General features: G+C 40.6%; 1 protein-coding gene across 3 annotated transcripts in view; it reads left to right on the forward strand.

The window, feature by feature from the left end:
• The window catches only part of camsap1b (calmodulin regulated spectrin-associated protein 1b), a 137527-nt gene extending 113580 nt beyond the window's left edge, over window positions 1-23947 (forward strand). For all 3 annotated transcript variants that reach the window (XM_070863751.1, XM_070863752.1, XM_070863753.1), the window contains 6 exons: window positions 6003-6139; window positions 9280-9488; window positions 12348-12465; window positions 13611-13726; window positions 13829-13947; window positions 15177-23947. In XM_070863751.1, the coding sequence (XP_070719852.1) occupies window positions 6003-6139; window positions 9280-9488; window positions 12348-12465; window positions 13611-13726; window positions 13829-13947; window positions 15177-15479 (1002 nt within the window). In that variant the 3' untranslated portion in view covers window positions 15480-23947. The remainder of the gene's footprint in view (window positions 1-6002; window positions 6140-9279; window positions 9489-12347; window positions 12466-13610; window positions 13727-13828; window positions 13948-15176) is intronic.
• The last annotated feature ends 1446 nt before the right edge of the window (window positions 23948-25393 follow it).

A 25393-nucleotide genomic window follows, 5' to 3' on the forward strand; every position in this document is an offset into this window, starting at 1 on the left:
ATACTGTTATCACCTCCAGACTCGACTATTTGAATGATCGTCTGGTCAACCTCCCAGCCTCTAGCCTCTACAGTTCATTCAAAACTTTGCTACCTATATGGTAGCCTGCACCCATCGCCCCTATCCCCTTAACTGCATTGGCTTCCGGTCTCCCGGTGCCTCAACTTTAAAATTCCCTTCCTTGTGTTTAAATCCCTTCATGGTCGAGCTCTCATTATCTCTGTAACCGCCTCTACTCCTCTTTTCTTCCCCATCCACCCCACCCCCAAACTCTTCCTCTGACTCTGGCCTCTTGTGCTTTCCCCTCTTCCATCATCCCATTTTTGGCAGCTGTGCCTTCAGTACCTAGGCCCCATACTCTAGTATTCCCTCCCTAAATCCCTTCTCGCCACCTCCCTCTCATCCTTCATCACCCTCTTTAAAACCCATCACTTGACTAAGTTTTTAGTTACCCCTCTGATCATCATTGGCTTTTTGATGACGCCTCAGAGAAATGCATTTCTACTTTAAAGGCACTATATGCAAGTTATTGTTACCTCGCAATGCTTAAAATGCCTTTGAGGATGAACAATATTTCTACGACATTATTGACTTAAAATAGACTGTAAGGTGAGGTAGGATCAAGTTTTCAAATGATAAAATATTTCCTAAACTCTATTTTGATTGCTATTTATGAAAAAAAATTTTAAACGCGGTGGTCAAACATTTCTGGTCTCTCTCGGTGCTTGAGTGTTCCGATCCTCATTAGTTAATGCAGATGTTAAAGATCCCATTGCACTATTCGAAGAAGGACATTGGGCCAAAAATTGCGGTTGGAGGCTTCCCGCGGACGGACACCTCCGACCATATTTTCTTTAATGAAAATACCTGCCGGACCCAGAGGAACGTAAATTTGCACTACAAGGCCTCCATGCACAGCCCATGGAGCCTGGGATCACATGGGCCGGACCAACCAACCAAAAATGGCGTATCCCCATTCACAGTACCATTTCTATGAATGGGGGGATACACCCAAAAACACAAACATTTTAAATAAATAAGAAAAACACTTCACATATTTAAAATGAGTTGAAATTGAATTTAATTAAATGTTTTGGACATAAAAAATTTAAATGTTTTTAATATGTTTTAATAGGGGTAAAAATAAACTTGCCTGAATGGACAGAGTTTTTAATATAAAAATTATGGATAACATTTTATTTTCCTATCTTTTAAAACTCTTACGCTGGTAAAACCAGGCCTTGTGCCTGCTTTTTCCAGGCGTAAGAGTTTGAAGGACATGCGCTGGGCAAGAGTTGGGCAAATAGCTCAAATCTCCGCCCGCAAAGGCCCTTCTCTCGGACATGTGTTGGAACTGTTGAAAGAAATCTTGACAGTTCGCAAATACCGGATTTCGGCGCAAGCACATCGCCCACCAAGAATCGGCATTTGCGGGGCCTCTATCGGTGTGTGCACACATCGTACGCTCACATAGAGACCGCACTTTTTGGCCCATTGTGTTCTCTCAGTGTCCTCACCAGCATTGTTCCCTCAACCAACATCACCAAGAATTGATGAATTGGTTATTCATTACGCTGCTGTTTGTGGGATTTTGCCATGTATTAAATAGCTGTCATGTTTGCCTACATAACAGATATTGCACTTTAAAGTAATTTATTGAATGTCCCTTTGGGACGATTCCAAGATATGTTATAAGGCACTATATAAATACAAATTCTTTATCGTATATGTGGAATACATTCCACATACATTAGGACACTGTTGTTCCATGCTACAGGCATGGAGTTGTGCAAGTTGGTATTCTGTGCAAAGCTCAGTAGTATAGGGTGAGTATATTGGAGTGCGTGTGCATTTTATTATGTGTGATACAATTCAAATAGTGTCCCATGATGACGAAGAATAATGGATACAATGGGCTTTTAGGAGCTAGAGCTTCAGAATGTGTTAAAGCAAGCCCAGGGTTTACAGAGTTCCTCAGGAATTTGAATGGAGTCTTGTGAAGTGACTCCTTCTATAGATCAGCATTAGCGATCAACTCTGTTGTGCTTCTAGTACTCTTCGGGAAATATTGGACAAAGGTTGAATTTTTAGAACAAGGAGCTGTATTCCAGCCATCCACCGGAGTTCTGTTTTCAATTGGCTTATGTTGGAATCGTGGGAAAGTGGGATGATCTTTGCCGATTGAGAAAGAAATATGCAAAGAATATCTTGTTGCAGAGAGACAGTATTGTTGGGCAGACGACCGTTTTATGGTGATTTATGTTGGCTTTCCCAGCTCCATTTCTCGTTGCCTTCTATTGAGGTGAATGAAGCTCGTTTTTTTTTCTCAATCATGAGTGAATATCCCAGTGACTGAACTCAGCTCAGAAGTTCATCGTTGGTCTGGGATTGATTCCTGGCCAGTACTGAACTTTGAGTTAGATTTGAGGATTTTGAAATTGAACTGCTCAATCCCAAAAGAGGGAATTGCGGTCGGAGGCTTCCTTCATACGAACGCCTCCGACCCGGAAAAAATCTTCGAAAGTACCTGGTGGTCCCGGAGGATCACAGGAGTCTGGTTGGAGGTCTAGATTTACTGCGCAGTGCATGGGAAGATGTCTTTCAGGGGTATGTACATGCTGGAGTAACGTGGGCTTGGACCACCAATCACTATGCAGTATTCTCATTGATAAAAATGGGAACTCCATTTGTACAAGTTCCCATTACTATCAATGAAAATATCCCCCTACAACACCCAAACACAGCATAATAAATAAATAAAACACCTCGCATATTTAAAATTAGTTGAAATTAAATGTTTTAGAAAATATTTTTGGGAATTTTTTTAATAAGGTTAAAAATAAACTTGCGTTAATGGACAGGGTTTTAATTTTTTTTAATTGTGTTTAAATTTAATTTTTATATGTATTTAAAGCTCTTACGCTCGTTAAAAAAAATAAGCTATGCGCCTGCTTTTTACCAGACGCAAGAGTTTGAAGGACCTTCGTTGGGCAAATAGCTGTCCCTCACGAATAAATTTGCGCACTCGAGTACGAGGAATAGAAATAAGACTAACAATAGAAGGGTGCTGTGCTTTCTTACTGAGAGCAATGTTTTCATAAATCATATTGATACAGATGTAAAGGTCAGGATCACTTTACACCAATCCATTCAAGTTACTGATCTGGGCTGTCTATGGAAATCTTGATCTGAAGGACTTTGGCCTGTACACTTGCTGAAGTTTTTGTCCTTGAACATTTTTTGATCTTGGGCAGCTGATGCAATTTGTTGTTGAGTTGTGCTGACTTACCGAACACTTTATTAAACAATGCTACTTTTAATCTGTTAATTGTAAATCACTGCAATGTTTAATGGATCATCTTTAGAATCTGAAATCTACAAATAAAAGGTCATGTATCCTGTATAGTGTTTCATTTAGTCAAATCAGCACTTTACTAAATTGTTTTTTTTAACATAACATAAGAAATTAGGAGCAGGAGTAGTCCACTTGGCCCTTCGAGCTTGCTCCGCCATTCAATAATATCATGGCTGATCATTTTCCTCAATTCCACTTTCCTGCACTATCCCCATATCCCTTGATTCCCTTAGTATCCAAAAGTCTACCGATCTCTGTTTTGACTATACTCAACTCAGAATTTGTTCCTATTTATTTTGCATACTCATTTAGTGTCATGATTTCAGAAACACTATTTTAGATGTGTGAAGTGCATAGTATGATATGTCCATTTTAGAAACTACAAAGTTCTTCCCATTTTTGGAAGGAGTTGCTTTTTTGCTGGAATCCACAGTACAAGATAGCTCTGATAGCTGTAAACCCATACTGCACATTAATAATGAGCGATGTCGCCTAATCGCACATTCTGACCACCTTTGCAGTGAAAATCTGAAACTATTGATGTTTCAGGCTGCCATTTGGCAAGAATGATTTACGTTCAGGACTGGAGACAAAATAGATGCATTAATTGGCAAAAACAGCTTCAAACCTCAGCTGAGCGCAACAAGCTATTGGATAGGCTGGAGTTATTTTCTTTAGAACAGAGGAGGCTGGGGGGAGACTTAATTGAGGTGTATAAAATTATGAGGGGCCTAGATAGTGATTTCCCTTAGCAGAGAGGTCAATAACGAGGGGGCATAGATTTAAAGTAATTGGTAGAAGGATTAGAGGGGAGTTGAGAAATCTTTCACCCAGAAGGTGGTGGGGGTCTGGAACTCACGGCCTGAAAGGGTGGTGGAAGCAGAAATCCTCATCACATTTAAAATGTACCTGGATATGCACTTGAAGTGTCGTAACCTACAGGGCTATGGACCAAGTGCTGGAAAGAAAGATTTGCATTTATATAGCGCCTTTCATGACCACTGCATGTCTCAAAGTGCTTTACAGCCAATGAAGTACTTTCGAAATGTAGTCAATGTTGTAATGTAGGAAACGCGACAACCAATTTGCACACAGCAAGCTTCCACAAACAGCAGTGTGATAATGACCAGATAATCTTTTGTCTGTTATGTTGATTGAGGAATAAATATTGGCCAGGACACCAGGGATAACTCCACTGCCCTTCTTCGAAATGGGATCTTTAACCTCCACCTGAGAGGGCAGACGGGGCCTCGGTTTATGTCTCATTCGAAAGACGACACCTCCGACAGTGCAGCACTCCTTCAGATCTGAACTGGAGTGTCAGCCTAGATTTATGTGCTCAAGTTCCTGGAGTGGGGACTTGAACCCACAACCTTCAGATTCTGAGGCAAGTGTGCCACCCACTGAGCCACAGCTGAAAGTGGGATTAGGTTGGATAATTCTTTATCTGCCGGCATAGACATGATGGGCCGAATGGCCTCCTAAACCATAAATTTCTATGATTTTTATCAATCAAGTGCTACAACAGTAGTGTAATTCTGTTTGCTTGCCTTTCACATTTGAGAGTTATCTTCTGATGGTCAAGACCTCAAATTGGTAACATTTCAACCCCTGTGTAAAGAATTAATTTTTGGGTATAATACAAACATACCCCAATGGTACCCGTTCAACCCCCATGGTACTTAAAAGGGTTTACCGGCTGCTGAACAGATGACATCATTTATTTAGAAGGAAATCTGCCAGAAAATGGAAGATTGAACAGCAGGAAGCAGGCTCAATTTTCATGTCTCAAGATAAAACACATGAAATTGTTTTGTTCTTTGCATTAAAAAAAATACCTTTTAATTTTATATATGCATTTTTAGTGTTATTGTACTTGATTTTAGACCTATTAAAGTGTAATATGCTGTTCAGTTTCTGCACAAATGTCACCAAGTGGTGAGAATTGTGCAACTGCATCTCTAATTTAGAAGCTAATCTACAACACTCCCTAGTGTAAAAAATGGGACGAGTATTTACCGCTAGACCTGAAGTTGCTTGCTTTAGAGGTAAAGAGAAAAATTTGATAGTTTAACTGGTTTGTAATAAAAGTTCTGCAAACCCTTTTGTGCTTCAACTAGTCAGATATTTTAAAAAAGGCAAGAAAGCGAGTAATTTCCTACATTACAACAGCGACTACACTTCAAAAGTACTTAATTGGCTGTAATGCGTTTTGGGACGTCCTGAGGTAGTGAAAGACGCTATATAAATGCGAGTCTGTCTGTCTGCCTTTTCTTTTTCGTGCTTTTTTCTGACCAGCTGAAAATTTACATCTTCCAATCTTCCAATTTCCCTCACCAATCAGTAACTAAACTCTCAATGACCAGAGGCGCTTTACTTACAGCAATTACATTTTTTTTTAAAAGGATAGGGCTATTTAAACACAATCCCACCTCAGCACCAGAATAATACATTGTGCATTGCCTGGTGTAATGCTTCTGACATTGTAAAACAGCCAGGGGATATATGCCAGTAGAATATAGGAAAATTGAATGCAAGGTCATTTTTTGCAGCTGTGAGCTAGCGATTTTAAAGTTAGGACCGGTAGTTGTTTAGTGCATGTTGCCCTGGACCAGTCGCTCATAATACTTTTTTTTTGACCCCGCAGGATGATCAGAAAGCAGAAGATGAGCTGGCAAAGAAGCGTGCTGCATTCCTCCTTAAGCAGCAGCGCAAAGCAGGGGAGGCTCGCTTACGAAGACAGCAGCTGGATGCTGAGATAGAACAGAAGCGCGACGAAGCAAGGTGAGGCGTCAGTGAGTTTTAAAATAGAAATAGAGATACAAGTGTAATGTCGGATATGGTCCAGTGATTCTGTTCTGTGAATTGGAAGCAAAAGCCATTAAAACCTACTGGTTTCTGAACACTTTTGCAGTGAAGCCCATTTTTGCCTGCACTTAAGTTGCAAGATAAAACGGCAGTTGAAGAAAATGTGAAAAAAATTGAAATGAGACATTTGATACAATTAACCGTAAGGATTTAGTTGTATTAAACTTATAAATTATATTACTACAGTGGAACATTTTCTGTTCTAATAAACTTACCACATGCTTACAGTAAACATTTTAGTGCTGGTCTGACTCTTGTCTGTAAAGTGTCTTTGTTCAAACTTCATTCCAGTATATCTCTGGTCAGCATCGGGTTTTTTCTCGTTCTGTTTCAAAACAGTTGGCTATTCTCCTCCCAAATTTAATTTTCTTTTTGTTGTTTCTTTTCTCTTGAACTTCTTCCTGTAAATTTCCATTTTTCTTTAGATTCCTTCTAAACTATGCAATACTCTCTGGCCAGGTGTGATCCGATGACTTGCCTCTGTCACTGCTAATCAGTGCTTTCCAGAAGTTGCCTCAATATCTGAGTTAATTTCCCCTCTGCTCCTAACTGTATACTTCATTCCCCCTGGACACTTCCAGTCCACCAGTAGGAGGCAGGAATGTAGAATGTTGAGAGGGAATAAAATCACGTCGGTGTGGAAAGAAATTCGTGCTTTGAAAACTAATACGTTCTACTGGTTTGCTGTTAAAAAAAAAAAAAAAAAAAAAATTATTTAGTTATCCATGTCTCTTGGTTCCCTCTTTTTCTTTAAGAGCAAGCTAGGAAGAGCCTAGGAGCCGACTTACTGAATATAACAGCATGAATTGGGAGTGCTGCTCACAGCCCATTCCTGTTTCTGTCACACTGGAGTGGAACTTTATGATGCCACAATATAAAATGCAGTAGCAAGTGGTCACGGATGGGTATAGATAATCTGGCCTTATAACATAGAAGCTGTATGACAAATTGTTCGAGTGCATATCTTTTAAAATTATCTGTTGCCTCTTTTTGCTCTTTAATGTCTTTAGTTGTGCATGATCTTGTTAGTATTTGTTTGATTAAAGCCTTGCATGCAATGTGTAGTGCAAGATAATTCCAAGTTCCCTTACACTTTGTGCTATCTATGCCTTCAATTAGTCTTGCAATAGTATTGCTACTTTCATAGCATAGCATATAACTGACCTTGCCACCTGGATCTGAATTACTGCTGAATAATAAGCTGGATAGCGGTACTATACTTTTAACATGTTCCCTGAATGGATTGTTATTGGATTCATTCAGAAAATGTTTGTATATTGAAGAGGTTTTATTTTGCATGCATATATGGAAATACTGTATATACTGCAAAAATACATTGGACACGAAATTCATGAAGACCCGCTGCCACCCGTTTCTCGGTGGTATTCGGGCGGTCCTTGGTTCTTTTACTGGCCGTATACCGCTGAGATCGAGGAGCGAGAATTTCATCAATATTTAGCAGGTGGGAGCGAAGTGTAGCGGGCAGTGGAGGGCATTAGACTTGACAAACATCGGAGACCAAGTTCTGCGCATGCGTGATTTTTTTTTTTAACGTCTTCCCCCCCCCCCCCCCGCGATTGGGGGTCGTCCGCGCATGCGCAGAACAGCTCTGGAGGGACGGAGTTCAAAAAAGAGAGAAGACAGTCAGAAAATTTGAGCAAGCAAGAAAGAGAGAAAACGGAAAGGACAAAGCAAGAAAAGTCAGTTTACAGATAGATAGGTGAGGCGAGAGACTGTAAGAAGAAAAATTAATAATTGTTCAAGATGTACCATCCGCTTAAGATCGGCTAAGATCAGGTAAGACCTTTTCAGGATGGTATTTAGGCCTGGCGGTAAATGGATCTTAGTGATCAAATTTGCATTTTTGGGCCTTCTCCAATGGGCAGGCATATCAACTACCGCTGGCAGTAAATATCTGATGAATTTACCGTCGGCGGGAATGTGGGCGGCAAGTGGGCAGTAATTGATTTTTTTTTAAATCAAATTCGTATTTCTGGACATAATATGATTAATTTCGGGCCTATTAATTCTCAGCCATTATCTAAAAGTTAAGCAGAAATATGTATTACAATTGTTCACAGAATTGACAGGCACTCTTGCGTTCTCCTAGTCTTTGGGTAGTGGAAGAAATATTGTGGCGATAAAAAGAGACAGATTTTTGATCTGCGACAAACTGCATCAATAGTACTGTGGTCTACTCTGCACCCTTTCTGCCTCCTCTTAACCATCGTTGGCCTTGAGCCACCATGACCTTGCACTCTTGGATTCTTTTCCTAATTATCGCCACCTTGCTACCTCTCTCCTTACCATTTTAAATATCTTTTCAAAACCTACCTCTCCAACCATGCCTTCATTTAACTTTCTTCCCACTTCCTGCTCGTCCTGCTCCAGTCCTCTTCCAAAGCACTTTGGAACATTTTGTTGCATAAAAAGTGCATGTGTGGAAGTACTGTATTATATTACATCTGGTATGTTGGTATATCTCTAGTAATTTGATTAAAAAACGTGACAATAGAAATTGGCAAATTAATTTTAAAGTTTTGCACTTTGAGTTTCATATATCCATTATCCTTTAGTAGTGTCAGCCCCCTCATCTTTTGTTTATTTTTAAGATCAAATAAGCAAGATAATTCTACTTATCCTGCAAGATTACAACAGTGAAAAGTACTTCATTGTCTGTAAAGTGCTTTGAGACATCCGGTGGTCGTGAAAGGTGCTATATAAATGCAAGTCTTTAACATAATGCGCAGTGACGAGATAAATTGGAAAGTTCTGTGCTGGACATTTTGTTCTGCCACCCTGACATGTTGAAATTTAACCTATTTGAGACACAATGCCAGTAGTGTAACTCAGCTACATCCTCTCTTGTAAATCACTTAAACCTGAGTGGTAGATTTCTCTGATTCTCTATACTTCAGTACAATGGCAAAAAAAAATCAGTTTTTGAAAAAATGCACTATCAAGTGGTTTTCCATTCCACGTCTTCCCAAATTTATATTTGACACGTCATCTACACACAGTGCTCCTGTTGAGGACATTTGTTTTTTTTTATATAGGCGCAAAGCTGAAGAGGACCGGATTCGTAAAGAGGAAGAGAAGGCACGAAGAGAGTTGATCAAACAAGAATACCTAAGACGTAAGCAGCAGCAAATACTGGAGGAACAAGGACTTGGAAAACCCAAACCTAAAGTTAAGAAGCAACGCCCAAAATCAGTCCATCGGGAAGAATCCTATAGTGAACCACCATCTCGATATCCTTCTACCCGTAAGTCACAACGAAGGATGAAATTGAGTGTTACAGGTGTCGTCATTTAAGAAGGTGCAGTTATACTGCTGCTTTTACATTAATGCAAAGCCGATTTAGTTGCACATTGATGTAAAATAGCAGTATAACTTGGCCATCGGGTCTTGTTCTGACTCCCAATTGCACTACACCTGAGTTATGGGTCTCCCTGCCAGGCGATTCTCGCACTGCACTTAGAGTTCACAAGGATCCATTATATCCATCATCATCATCATAGGCAGTCCCTCTGAATCGAGGAGGACTTGCTTCCACTCCCAAAGTGAGTTCTTTGATGGCTGAACAGTCCGATACGAGAGTCACAGACCCTGTTACAGGTGGGACAGACATTCGTCGGGGGAAGGGGTCGGTGGCGCTGGTTTGCCACGCACTCCTTCCGCTGCCTGCGCTTGGCCTCTTCATGCTCCTTGCGTCGTGACTCAAAGAGCTCAACGCTCTCCCGGATGGACTTTCTCCACCTCGGGCGGTCTGCGGCCAGGGTCTCCCAGGTGCCAGTGGTGATGTCGCACTTTACCAGGGAGGCTTTGCGGGTGTCCTTATAACGTTTCCGCTGTCCTCCTTTGGCTCGTTTACCATGAAGGAATTCCGCATAAAGCATTTGCTTAGAGAGTCTCGTATCTGGCATGCGTACTATGTGGCCTGCCCAGCAAAGCTGATCGAGTGTGGTCTGTGCTTCAATACTGGGGATGTTAGCCTGGTCGAGGACACTGATGTTGGTGCGCCTGTCCTCCCAGGAGATTTGCAGGATCTTGCGGAGACATAACAATCTATTGCAAAGCTGTGTTTTAAAAGTGCCAGGTGGACTGCTTTTAATGTTGAGTTGTAGTTATCTTTATCCAATTTCTCTTAACACTTGAAATTTAAAATGAAACTGTTATGATGGCAGAAATCCCCCCTTTTCTTAAAACCTGCCGCCTTTTAGAAATAGAAATGACAATCTACTTTAGTTAAGATTGCTACTTTCCCACTAGATAGCATCCCACACCTCGGGTAGAAGTTGCCTAGGATCACACAAGATATACATCACAGAAACAGGCCATTCGGCCCAACCAGTCCATGCTGATGTTTATGCTCCACTCGAGCCCCCTCCCGTCTTTCCTCATCTAACTCTATCAGCATAACCCTCTATTCCCTTCTCTCTCATATGTTCCCCTTAAATGCATCGATACTATTCGCTTCAACCACTCCCTGTGGTAGCGAGTTCCACATTCTCACCACTCTGGGTAAAGAAGTTTCTTCTGAATTCCCCATTGGATTTCTTGGTGACTATCGTATATTGATGGCCTTTAGCTATGCTGTTCCCCAGAAATATTCTCTGTATCCACTCTATCAAAACCTTTCATAATTTTAAAGACCTCTATTAGGTCACCCCTCAGCTTTTTTTTTTAAAGAGAAAAGAGACCCAGCCTGTTCATCCTTTCCCGATATGTATACCCTGCATGCCTATCTTTCACCCCCTTCAAAGAATGGATTTTCAACAGAAGGTGTCCAAAATCTGCTTCCCTAGCTGACTAAGATTGCAGGGTGAATACAGACTATCACAATGGCAGATCAGAAGAAACTATTTCATCTTGACCTTCAAAAATGCAAAGTGGAGGTATAAGCTATGTGCAAACGACTTGGTATGATCATGTAGATGGGGTAATGAATGAAAAGAAACCTTGGATTCATTCAAATTTCAATTGAAGGGGTGGAGGGGATACGATTACATTTTTTTCCCCATCGATGCATCAGCTAAAATGGGTCAAATGTTTTACCTCATCTTGTTTGTACCTTGTGGTCTTTTCTACTCGTATCCTAACTCTCCCAGTGAAATACTTCATTCAGTAGGAGAGCAACATAAATTTAGCAGCAAGATTCAAATTGTTTTCCTTTTGGATTTAGTAGTGTTAAATCAGATTTTTTTTGTTTGGTGTGCAGACAGAAAATGCTACGGCGAATTCGTAGTCGTCTGCGTAATTATAGGAAGGCACCTAGTGGAGATTAGGAGTGATTGTTTGCAACAATCTTTTTGTGTCCTTCTGCGTATGCACGCCTTGGACTCCGTCCCCTTTTTACGCATGTGCACTCAATCCAGTTGTGCATGCGCAGTGTGACACATTCCAGAAAAACTGGGTCTGTCTTATCCTCCAAGGGGATCAGTCAACAATCAGGTCATGTGATCAAGGGGAACCAATCAGAGCTTTTCGGTGTTGAAAATCAGTACATCTGTTCTAATTGCACATTCCAGAGAAACGGCTGGGTGTCTTATCCTTTAAGGGGACCAATCAGAGCTTTTCGGTGTTGCAAATAAGCGTGACCGTGGAGAATAGGTGCTTTGTTAGAGGGAGTTGGAGGATGGGTTAACTCACACCAGTCTCGTACACCTCAGACAGCCATTTTAAATGTTATGGAATGACTTGAAACATGTGTGCTCATCCAATCTATTGAGGAATTGTCTGTAAAAGAATAAGAAGGTAAGTCCGACTAAAATATTAGCTTTCATCATCCGATTTTATACGCCCAGTAATTTTTTTTTAAAGAGAAAAATGCTTAAGCTCAGACCAACTTTCCATTTTAATGCACCTATTGACAGTTTTACTCTATAAGCAATGAATTATACAGCCAAAAAAGACTGAATGAACAAATATAATATTGAAATTTTTGTTGCGGGAGATCAGGATTTGAATGCTCTTTTTTTTTTTCTGGAAAGTATGTCCTCAGCCCTACTACCCTGGTTTGCAACTTGCTGTGTAAAACAGAAGAAAACTGTTTCTCAAACAATGGAGATTGGAACATGAAATGGTTGACTGATGTCTCTGTTTTTTGTTTTCCTTCATCTAGCTGATAATCTGAGCAGTGTTCAGTCTGGTTCCAGTCTTTCTCTGGCATCAGCTGCGACCACCGAAGCAGAAAGTGTGAACTCTGGTGGTGGGAGTGGCAGTGGTGGCTATTCACAAAGGTAAACATAACCCCAAGTGTCCCTGAAATGGACATGGATTTAAATCATTTTTACATTCCGAAAGCAGAATGGTTATAATGCTTTACCAAAGAAGATATTGACCTCCCTATTCGGATCACATTTACATTGTACGTATTTCGCTGTTACATGGAATTATATAGAATCGACAGTCCAGAAACAGGACATTCGGGACAACTGGTCTATACCACTGTTCATACTTCACATGGGCCTTCTCTCACACTAATTACCTCTTCCTACCCTCCCTGTGTCCCTCTATTCCCTTCTCCATCATGTGTCAAGCTACCCCTTAAATGTGTCAGTGAGATCTGCTTCAAACACTCCATATTGCAGCGAGTTTCACATTCTCACCATTCTCTGTTGTAAAGAAGTAGCTCCTAAATTCTTTCTTTGCTCTTTTTATCTTGTATTTATGCTGCCTTGATCTGGACTCACCCACAAGTGGTAACAGTTTCTCCACAATCACCCTATCAATCCCCTTCGTAATTTTGAAGACTTCTATCAGGGCTTCTCTTAGTCTTCTCTCTCCCGGAGAAAAGAGCTCCAGCCTGCTCGATCGTTGCTGATAGTTGCACCATCTCAATTCTGGTACCATCCTTGTAAATCTTTTCTGCACTTTCTCCAGTGCTTCCAAATCCTTTGTGCAGTTCTAGTCTCCATTTTACAAAATGTTCTTTGGGTGAAAAATATTAAACATTTAAATATCCACAATTTTATTTTCAGACAATAACCGATTGATTATCAGCAAGGTAAAATGTGAACATTTATTTGGGCTGAACGGGAAACGTCATTAACAGCTAGTGTAGCAGCATTTCTAAGAAATACAGATCAAATATTGTTAGTTTTCAATGCTTCAGGTGAAATATTCAGGAAATAAAATTAGCAACTTAGCAGATCCTTCACTTTAAATTGCTTTAATCATGTCTGATAAAGTCATGATGAAATGTAAATTAAAATGTTTTGTGGTATGCTGAAAAAGGCTCTTGACATTTTTCTGGTTCTATATTTTAATTCAGTAGAATATGATATTTGGTTAATGCATCTAATCCCAGCCAATCAGTGGTTTGCTTTGGGAGCACTGGCAGCTAAGGTTCAGAGTTAAACTTGCTGCTTTTCTCAATACACAGGACAGACTCCATGGAGACATTTTCGGTGCTGAGTCGAAATCAGAGTCGGAACACAGAACGAGACTGGGAGAATGCGTCTACAGCCTCATCAATTGCATCAGTAGCTGAGTACACAGGTAGAGTCACAAACAGTAGGATGTCATTGTTTCACGTTTATCCTGTGAGTTGGGGGTTATAGCTTTGTTTTGTTTATAACCAACATTGTGACTGTGTTGCAGGTCCAAAGCTATTCAAGGAACCGAGCTCAAAATCAAACAAGCCAATAATTCATAATGCTATCTCACACTGCTGTCTTGCAGGAAAAGTAAACGAGACCCAGAAAAACTCAATACTTGATGTAAGTAACAGACAACCAAATATATATGTGACAAGAACTCTGCTCAAGCGATTGTCTGGCAAACTGTTAAATGAACAGCAGCTGCACACTGCAAACCATTATTTTCACTTACTGAATTAATTCCAGGTTTTTTTTTAATTTGTTTCCACCCCAAGTTATACAGTCATCACCTTTATAAACATATGTTTTGTATTTCTGAAATATATCAAATACAACCTATAAAAAGTAATAACTGTGTGAAGTAGTTTTGATTTTGAAAAATGTATCATTCCAATCGAGAATCATAAATTGTGCAAAAGAAAATGATCAATTATACAACATTCTTGACGAGGAAATAATTTGTTTTACTTAACAATTGGCTTACATACTCTGGTGTATGTGAACTTAACTTGAGGAGGAATAAAATTTACACCAGTCCTTGAAAAAAAATCATCTTTGTTGAAGTGTAGAGGGGACCATAGAGGTTTACAGCAAGAAGGAAGTCATTTTAGGCCTTTGTGTCTCTGCTGGCTCTTTGCTAAAGCAATCCAAAGTTAATTCCAATGCCCTGCCCAACCAGAGCAAATGATCTTTCTGAATTTACCCAATCAAAACCCAGCTTAATTTTAAAATCCTCTATTAAATCCCATCTTGGCCTTTTCTGCTCCATCGGAAGGAGTCTCAGTCTTTCAAGTCTAGGAACAGGAGGAGGCCATTCAGCCCCTTGAGTCTGTTCCATCATTCAATGAGATCATGGCTGATCTGCGACCTAACTCCATATAAGAACATAAGAAATAGGAACAGGAGTAGGCCATACGGCCCCTCGAGCCTGCTCCACCATTCAATAAGATCATGGACTCGGCTCCACTTCCCCGCTTGCTCCCCATAACCCCTTATCGTTTAAGAAACTGTCTATTTCTGTCTTAAATTTATTCAGTGTCCCAGCTTCCACAGCTCTCTCAGGCAGTGAATTCCACAGATTTACAACCCTCAGAGAAGAAATTTCTCCTCATCTCTGTTTTAAATGAGCAGCTACTTATTCTAAGATCATGCCCTCTAGTTCTAGACTCCCCCATCAGTGGAAACATCCTCGCTGCATCCACCTTGTCAAGCCCCCTCATAATCTTATACGTTTCGATAAAATCGCCCCTGTGCCCGATGGGAGGGGAAGGAGTGAAAGTACCATGTTGTACCAATAGAAATGTTACCTAAATCGTTTTGAGAAAATCTGTTTTCATTTATCTTCCTAGGAACTTGAGAAATGCGAGGCTAACCATTACATCATCTTGTTCCGTGATGCGGGCTGCCAGTTCCGAGCACTTTATGCTTATTCCCCAGACTCTGAGGAGATCCAGAAGTTAACTGGGACAGGGCCAAAAAACATTAATAAGAAGATGATGGACAAGCTTTACAAGTATAGCTCGGACAGAAAGCTGTTTTGCCTAATACCCACTAAAACCATGTCAGTCAGTGTGGACGCTATCACAATTCACAACCACCTGTGGCAAGTCAAGCGGTCTGCAGTGCCAAAGAAGCAATCAACAGGAAAATGAAAGGAATTTTTAGCTGGTTCATTTCAAAGTTCTCCGACAACCCCTACCCTCTCCCGAAGTTGATTGTGTTGAAATCGGCAACTTTTCCATTTGACTTGGTGGCTATTCAGTTTTGGGAGACTACAAATCTTTTCAGATTCCGTTGCAGATGAGAGAGTGGATACTTTTTTTTTGTATGTTTGCGCAGACCCGTGAAATGTAATGTATTCTACAAATGACAAAGTGAGTAGTTGGGCCGTTTTTTTGAAGGATTGTCGGTCTTTGGGTGCCAACATCTGGCGGTACATGACAGAATTCTGGCTTCATTTTCTGCGCTGGTGACTCCGGCTTGTACCTGTCTTTTCTTTGCATGTAGCAAGTTTTCTAGCCAGTGGATTCTTAAAAGTATTTGTGGACAGTAGTTGTGAAAAGCCTCTTCTGCTTTTTTTCTTTCTTTTCCATCTATCCCTCCATGGAATGGCGTCCCCATAAGGAATGAGTAATGTCGCAGCTAAATTTGGCTTGAGGTAAACTTGGAATGATGAGTTTTGTAATACTACATTTGCTACTGACCTGAAATCGAAACAATACAGGAGGCCATTTTCCTCTACTGGTTCAGATAGTTCTGATCTGACTTTCGTTTAAGTGGGGACTACGTGTCGCAATCAGATCGCTCTCATAACTGCCAAGAAACGAACAACAGCTGACTTCTTGCAATTCCCAGCTTAATTTTCTCCTTGTACTCCTGCCACAAACAGTGACTGATTGTGATCTGTGCATTTTCAGACAGCAGCCTGAGCGATTTATCAATAGCCATAGTACTCTTGGCACAACAATCATGCAGAAGCATATGAGCGAAGCCACACAAGACTGCGAAATGATAGCGGACGCTGAGAATTGCCTCTTTGAAAGTCTTGATTTATTAAACACTTGAATTCGGCACATTTTACAAGTGCCATTGTGTTAGACAAAGCCTGTGTTCTGCAGTAATGATTGGGTGTTATTTGTCCAGTAAGGAAGATTGTTGTAGAAGTAGAGTATTACCACACAGAGCACAGTATTGCTGTATGGAGGCACACTGAGAGGTCACAATCCAAATGTAATGCTTTTTATTGCATCATGCATTCTGAAAACCTTCCATCCTCTCTTTTATTTCCCAATACTGTATGAGCAGCATGCTCTTGTGAGAGTGTATATGCTTTTGAACAAAACTTCTTTTCTTTTGGGGTGGCAATATTTAATATATTTCATAACCGCTTATACTTTCGAGTCTCATCTTGGCTAATTTCTGCAAAATGAAAGTTCTCTGAGCAGACATTCAAGAAACACAGCCTTTTTTTTTTCCCTGTTCTGAAGTTTTTAAACATAACCTGTCGAGAGCTGTGTGTGTTCCGTTTAAAATAAAAAAAAAATCTCAATTTTATGTGGTACAGTGGTAAAGTAATTTGATCGCTCTTGTACGTGTGATCATGGTGATAATCCTTCAAGCTGCGCCCTTTGTCCCAGTATTTAGCAGCATTGTACAATGGTGATGAACTAAACTAAGATAAATGTAAAGTTGCTTACAGGGCACTACTTTTGAATTTGGGCATTTCTGTCTTGTGCATGTTCATAGGGTCAGAGCACTGCCAACGTGTATATAAAAAAAAATCCTAAACAGTTTTTTTCAATGGCTTTATGGATAATCATAGTATTTAACTGCTGCTGCCTGTAAACAACTCCGTATTTTTTTTAAAAATGAACAAAATAAAACACTCCAAGCTTGATCTGTTTACAGAAAAGACAGCGGTGAGTTTGCAGTTGTAACCAATTGCTGCAGTCAGGGTTATGTGTGGGTTTACCTAAAATGGGACAACTTCTGACTTGAAAAATGCGCGTCAGTCTCATTTTAGGAGCAGGTAGATTTCTCTCTCTCAAAAAAAAACTTGTGGTTTATTAAAATGGTTCTGATTGAGGATTTTACATTTACACTGTTTGATTAATGTTACTGAAGGACTTGCTGTCGGGTGGTTTGCCTTTGTCTATCTCATCACCCCTTTAAAAGAAAATCTTTGTGGCAATGCATGAGCGAGTTATGTTCGCTCACTGCACAGTTGCTGTACAAGATGGGTTGAGTACATTTTAAAATGTTCAGCTAGAATTGGTGGGAGTACGGGTGGGGGGACACTAGCTAGCATATCTGCAAGGATTTTCATGGGTTTGCCAGAAATCTTAATTGCAGAAAAGTGAATGGAATAGTGTCAAAGAGCCTTTTTAGAGCTGTATTTATTATCCATTGCTCTTTTACAACTGACATTGCAATGCATCCGTTCAACCTGCTTTGTCTGTGATAGAGGACTGAGCGTTTTGATAAATGAGTATGGTGTAGCAATACTTGAAATGTTTAAATGGGGTCTTGAAGAGGAAATGAAAACTTAAAACTTTTCATCCAAGTAGTTTTCTAGATGGAGACCAATGTCTTGAATGGAGGCCAACAGTGAGCTATTTGCATATTTAGTACCTGTGTTAAATGAAATTTCTGCAACACTTAAAGGCTCAAGTCTTTGTAAATGTTTTAAATTATCACTATTATTTAAAAATATTGAACTGTCTGATTTTGTTCATTAGATACCTGGTATTCCTGTCAATTAACACTGGTAGAGATGCAAATAGATCTGTGGAAGTTTGCTGTAAAAAGTACATGGAGGTTCTCATTATTGAGAATCTTCAGTTTTTTTGACAGGCCTCTTATGTTTGATTAAAATGGAATGGGGTGAATAGTACTGGTGAGCAACTACTAGATAACTCAGTTACAAAGGTCACAAAATATTTATAGTATCCTGAATTCTTCCAGAGGATGTAACCAGATATTTAAATTTATTAGATGGTTTTTATTTATTTAATTTTATTGGTGTGAAACATTAGCTTTCACCCGATATGCATAGACCCACATGAGTTCCTTCCACTTGTGCGCTGTGATTTTTGTTTTGCAAGTGAGCATGATCTGGGGAAGGCAGTATGTCCGCTTGTAAAAGCCGCTTTTAAATATAAAGGACGTTGAGGGATATGCATTGAGAGTTATTTGTAATACTGGCTTTGAAATATTTAGAAATCTGCAGCTACAGGCTATTGGATGGTAGTATCGGTTAAATGCATTCCAGCAATTAGAACCCGGATTGAAATCTAGCCCAGGCTGAGGGATTGCAAGTCTTTGCTGGCTAGCTCCCAAGTGAAGTGAGTTGTGTCTATACCTCGATTAACATTGGATAAATACTGTATTCAACTTTCTATTGACTATAATGTTCTGGTATAAAATATGGTCCAACAAAATGTTACTGCTGTGCCAATTTTACTTTCGATGGGCTTATCCTAACAGCAAAGTGGCCTTTGATAACACCCTTTGTGAACTGTTTTCTCCTCTCCAGAAAGCTTTGCCATCTTGAAAATCTCATTCGCAGCGCTGAAGATAGAAAATGTAGATGTCCTCGGCCCCACAATCATGATTTAAATGACTTGTTCAGCAGACAGCGTCTAGATTTCTAACTTTGTGCCACTCAATATTACAGGTTTTCCATTGTCGGCATGCAACTTTTACTGCTGCCATTATCAAATAGTTATCAAGTAAGTTTAGTTAATTTGCAGCTGGAATATGTCACGGTGAAGCCTTTTAAGATCCTTTAAAATGCTCATGCATGTAGTTAGTGTACAGAAGATGAGACAGCTGCTAAAATTGTAATGTATGAAAGTGTTAGTAGTCAGCCAGCTAAAGAGCATTTGGAGATATCATGCAGTACCTGCCAAAGCACTTGCCTCCCCTTTAGGGATGTAGGTGAGCCAGTGATCAATTACATAGGATGTACAGCACAGAAACAGGCCATTTGGCCCAACAGTCCATGCCAGCGTTTATGCTCCGTTCGAGCCTCCTCCCATCTTTCCTCATCTAATCCTATCAGCATAACCCTTTATTCCCTTCTCCCCCATATGCTTGTCTAGCCTCCCCTTAAATGCATCTACTCTATTCGCTTCAACCACTCCCTGTGGTAGCGAGTTCCACATTCTCACCACTTTCTGGGTAAAGAAGTTTCTTCTGAATTCCCTATTGGATTTCTTGGTGACTATCTTATATTAACGGCCTTTAGTTATGCTCTTCCGCACAAGTGGTAAGTGTGTTATATACAGTCAGATCAACCACTGTGACAGAATCTTATAAACCCAGTCACCCTCAGCTGGTTTCTATATAACAATTTTAATACATAGTTATAATAGATCCAAAAAGAAAACTGAAAATGCTGGAAATCTGAAATAAGAGCAGAAGCGATTAGAAATATACAGCAGGTTTACCAGCATGTGAAACAAGGATATTTAGCATTTTGCTTATGGACCCTTGTACACATCCTGTATAAGAGTTCAATGAAGAGCTTTGTGCCCAAAACATCTTTGTTTCACACATTTTAAATGTACTTAATGTTTAACACTAAATCTATTTGTAATATACACTATTCAAATATTTTGAACCCTTTGGTTCCCAGTTAAGTTTCGCGCATTGCAGCCCAAGAGCTGTTTCTTTTATTTATTAGGTTAGATGTCACCGATACACAGTGAGCTATTTCTGTCCTTATACCCTTTTTCCCCTCGAAAGTGTTGCCCATTGTCAGTCGACAGCGATGGGTTCCTTTTGATGTATGCAAGGTGGTGAGTCAGGAGAGATAGTTGCTCTGTGCTGGCACCTACCAGCTAGAATCTATATCTACATTGTTACAGGCAAATCTTCCCTTGCAGGATTTAGAAACATAGAAAATAGGTGCAGGAGTAGGCCATTCGGCCCTTCGAGCCTGCACCACCATTCAATAAGATCATGGCTGATCATTCCCTCAGTACCCCTTTCCTGCTTTCTCTCCATATCCCCTTGGCCGTAAGGGCCATATCTAACTCCCTCTTGAATATATCCAATGAACTGACATCAACAACTCTCTGCGGCAGGGAATTCCACAGGTTAACAACTCTCTGAGCGAAGAAGTTTCTCCTCATCTCAGTCCTAAATGGCCTATCCTAAGACTCTGTCCCCTGGTTCTGGACTTCACCAACATCGGGAACATTCTACCCGCATCTAACCTGTCCCGTCCCGTCAGAATCTTATATGTTTCTATGAGATCCCCTCTCATCCTTCTAAACTCCAATGAATAAAGGCCCAGTTGATCCAGTCTCTCTTTTGTCAGTCCTGCCATCCCTGGAATTAGTCTGGTGAACCTTCGCTGCACTCCCTCAATAGCAAGAACAGCCTTCCTCAGATTAGGAGACCAAAACTGAACACAATATCACCAAGGCCCTGTCCAACTGCAGTAAGACCTCCCTGCTCCTATACTCAAATCTCCTAACTATGCAAGCCAACATACCATTTGCCTTCCTTACCGCCTGCTGTACCTGTATGCCAACTTTCAATGACTGACTGATGAACCATAACACCCAGGTCTCGTTGCACCTCCCCTTTTCCTCATCTGCCACCATTCAGATAATATTCTGTCTTCGCATTTTTGCCCCCAAAGTGGATAACCTCACATTTATCCCCATTATACTGCATCTGCCATGCATTTGCCCACTCACCTAACCTGTCCAAATCACCCTGCAGCCTCCTAGTGTCCCCCTCACAGCTCACATCGCCACCCAGTTTAGTGTCATCTGCAAACTTGGAGATATTACACTCAATGCCTTCATCCAAATCATTGATGTATATTGTAAAGAGCTGGGTCCCAGCACTGAGCTCTGCAGCACTTCTGACTAGTCACTGCCTGCCATTCTGAAAAGGACCCGTTTATCCTGACTCTCTGCTTCCTGTCTGCCAAGCAGTTCTCTATCCACGTCAGCATATTACCCCCAATACCATGTGCTTTGATTTTGCACACCAATCTCTTGTGTGGGATCTTGTCAAAAGCCTTTTGAAAGTCCAAATACACCACATCCACTGGTTCTCCCTTGTCCACTCTACTAGTTACATCCTCAAAACATTCCAGAAGATTTGTCAAGCATGATTTTCCCCTTCATAAATCCATGCTGACTTGGACCGATCCCATCACTGCTTTCTAAATGCGCTGCTATTTCATCCTTAATAATTGTTTCCAACATTTTCCCCACTACTGATATCCGGCTAACCGGTCTATAATTACCCGCTTTCTCTCCCTCCCTTTTTAAAAAGTGGTGTTAATTAGCTAACCTCCAGTCCATAGGAACTGATCCAGAGTCGATAGACTGTTGGAAAATGATCACCAATGCATCCACTATTTCTAGGGCCACTTCCTTAAGTACTCTGGGATGCAAACTATCAGGCCCCGCGGATTTGTCGGCCTTCAATCCCATAAATTTCCCTAACACAATTTCCCACCTGATAAGGATATCCTTCAGTTCTTCCTTCTCACTGGACCCTCGGTCCCCTAGTACTTCCGGAAGGTTATTTGTGTCTTCCTTCGTGAAGACAGAACCAAAGTATTTGTTCAATTGGTCTGCCATTTCTTTGTTCCCCATTATAAATTCACCTGAATCCGACTGCAAGGGACCTATGTTTGTCTTCACTAATCTTTTTCTCCTCACATATCTATAGAAGCTTTTGCAGTCAGTTTCTATGTTCCTGGCAAGCTTCTTCTCGTACTCTATTTTCCCCCTCTTAATTAAACCCTTAGTCCTCCTCTGCTGAATTCTAAATTTCTGCCAGTCCTCAGGTTTGTTGCTTTTTCTGGCCAATTTATATGCCTCTTCCTTGGATTTAACACTATCCTTAATTTCCCTTGTTAGCCACGGTTGAGCCACCTTCCCCGTTTTATTTAAATTCTAACTTTACGTAATCAATCTCTAAGTTAAATAATGAAATAGAAGTAATCAAAAACCGTGACAAGTGTGTGCATACACTAGATTTTTTATAATATATATTCTATGTAATTGATATACCTTTGTATCATTCAGTTAAATACCAGTGACTGCCTGCCAAACTATACCATTCTATCACAAAATCTTGCTGCATGCTTCTATCCTTCACAGCACCCCTGCCAGTAAAACATTGGAAAACTGAAAATGGTAAGAAAACAATTGAGTTTGTACATGTTGCTGATGATAAACACTGGAGTGGGTTCCAAAGCATTGACTCACCTTGGGATTAAGACAACATTGATGAATTGCAGCTAGTTCCCTCTTGTCCTTGCCTCATCACACCTCCTTGATGCAGGAGACTAGCGCAGATTTGCCGATCGCCGTTATTTTAGTGGTAACCCATTTATTTTAAATGAGAACGCAGAAAATCCAGGCTTGTTATGTCTCGTGTATATTGGGTAACTGTTACCTATTTTACGACTCATTCAGATGGTAATTACCTGCCTTCAAATATTTTGGCCCCTTGGTTCCCTATTAAGTTTCATACAGTGCAGCCCAAATGCTATTTTTTTAATTTATTAGGTTAGATAACACCGATACACAGTGAGCTATTTCTGTTCTTATTGTGATTGGAATATTTTGAATTTCTATGAAAGCTGCACGAAACTCTTAAAATATTTTGCAAGTCTAGAGCAGTTTTTAAGGGCTGGTACAATACAGATATAAAGGAGGGGGAAAGTTAGTCTGTTGTGAGTTTTTTTTTTCACAAATCAATGAAAAATGTCCATGTTAAATTCTTTGCAAATTAAAATGTTACTTGACGAATCATGAATAATTAGACTGCTGGAAAGGTAATTTAAACAATGAGTCGTACAGAGAGTACAATGTCTTTGTACAAAAGTACAAAGAATTCCTCCTTGTACTCGTTAGACACTTGTTCTAAACATGTAATGCAAAAACAGTGGAAATTAAAAGATTTTACGTTGACCTGTATATGTACCTCTTTCCCACCCACATTATGCTTGTGAAATTGCATCCTCGAGCTTTAATGCAGAGTGCTTTTGGGGAGAATTATTTGGTTTAAAAGAAGTGCAATTATCCTTGATGTTGTTTTGAAGGGAGATATTTTCAAAATGAGCACTTTTTAAATGCATCATACCCAACAACAAGCTGTCGCAGTCCAATGTAATTGCGCACTTACTACAGTTTACATTGTAGCGAGCCACAGATAGTAGGAAAACCAGTTTGCACTGATGCATTTGGTGAAATAACCTCAAGATGCTGACAATGGAGTCTAGCGAACTAACGAATGCAAGTTTGTCTTCCACTACATTTTTATTTCTGTTCTCGTGTATTTTTAAATCAGAAGTGTGACATGGATTGAGAGTTTGCAATAAGTTGCAGCATTTTGTAAATAAGTGTTTGGATAGCTGGTCTGTTGGAACTGTAAATACCTTAAAGACTCCACAAAGTTGTTTTCTAAAAGTTTGAGTATTACTACACAGGTCACAGTAAGCAATGACATCATTTTTTTTGTAACGTTATTACCATGCTTCTCGTCATCACCTAAATATTTTGTTCACTTGTATGTTTGACATATAAAACATATTTATTTTGAAAAGCACTGAAAAGTTAATAAAGAGTGGTGAACTGTACTGAACAGGCCATTTGTATTATTTTGATTCCCATCATTTTGATTTTGTTTCATCACATTTTGTTGCAGCATTTTTACACGCCTGAGTAATTCCTATGTGCCGCATATATGAATCCTTCCTGCAGGCACTTGTGAGCTTTTATCTCTTCCCGCCAGTGATTAGAGTAAAGGTTGGTTTGAAACAAACTACTGAAGCTGGACAATAATATATAAGCTTTCTAAAAATCTACTATCATTCATCACTAAATGTACTTCATTGTTACTGTGCAAAAAGGTACAAGTGAAATCTGGGGAGACCTGTTTTGGGACTCTATCCAGCATTTGTGCATGATTTCACTGAGTGTTCCAGTAAGAGTACCAGTTGAGGAGCACATTTCATACCACCATGGCCACTGAGTCAGAATATAGCAGTGCTGATGCTGTGTAAGTATTTCCTTGGTTCTGAAAAATCTGAAGCGTATAAAGGAGGCAAGTGTGGTTTCCTCATCTCCCAGATGAAGAAGAGGGAAAATGGTAGGACTTTCTCTTACTGCACACTAGTAGAAGTTTTAGGATTTCTCTACTGTGCTTTTGGAAGATTCCTATGTGCCGCATATATGAATCCTTCCTGCAGGCATTTGTGAGCTTGTACCTCTTCCCGCCCCCTTCTCTATTATCTCTATTATATCCTTTGTGTGATGTACACTTGGTGCCTTCTATAATGTGCATTTGGCCCCTCTGGTCGATTTGTGTATTTTTTTCTTTCAGGTTTAGCTAATGATAGTTGCATGAGTGCAGCGGAATCTGCTTTATAGTAAATGGATGGAGTAAAAACTATAACTTGCTGTGGAAAGTCCGGGAATGAATTAGCCAACCAAACGTAACGGCCTTGATACTGGCGGGGAGGGTGCGGAGGAGGCTGTAAACGGTTGAAGATCCTGGCAAGCCGGGGATGCGGCGGTACTGCCCAACTTAGCAATGGGACCTCCTCATATTTTTTTGGGGGGTTCCTTTTCCCTCCCGTCCGCCGGCCAGATTGACAGCCTGGCTCACGGCCGGGAGGGAGTACCAGCGAGAGGGGGCCGTAGCTGAAGGACTGACCCTTGGGGAATGCTCCCCCGCAGTCAGTAGGGGAGAAAATGAGCCATCGTGGCTTGGGATGGGGTGGGGGACGTGATGGGCGAGAGATCGAGCATCACAAAGGGGAGAGGAGGGCGTGAAGGTTGGCGATCGGACATAGGGGGTGGTCGGTGATCACGGCGGGGGTGAGGGAGGCCATGATCTGCAGCGGGGGAGGCCGAACGTTTCCCTGAGGGCCTTGGGAGAGTACTCCTGGCCCACAAGGGGAGTGCTGGAAAAGGCACTTGCCTTGTGGAGCCTACAGCTCTCCCACTATTATTTAGTTTCCCAACCCCTACGATACCTGCACGGCAAACGAGCCAAAGGTGGGCAGAGGAAACGTTACAAG

This window comes from Pristiophorus japonicus, chromosome 20 (genome assembly GCF_044704955.1).
Source record: "Pristiophorus japonicus isolate sPriJap1 chromosome 20, sPriJap1.hap1, whole genome shotgun sequence".
Taxonomy (NCBI): domain Eukaryota; kingdom Metazoa; phylum Chordata; class Chondrichthyes; family Pristiophoridae; genus Pristiophorus; species Pristiophorus japonicus.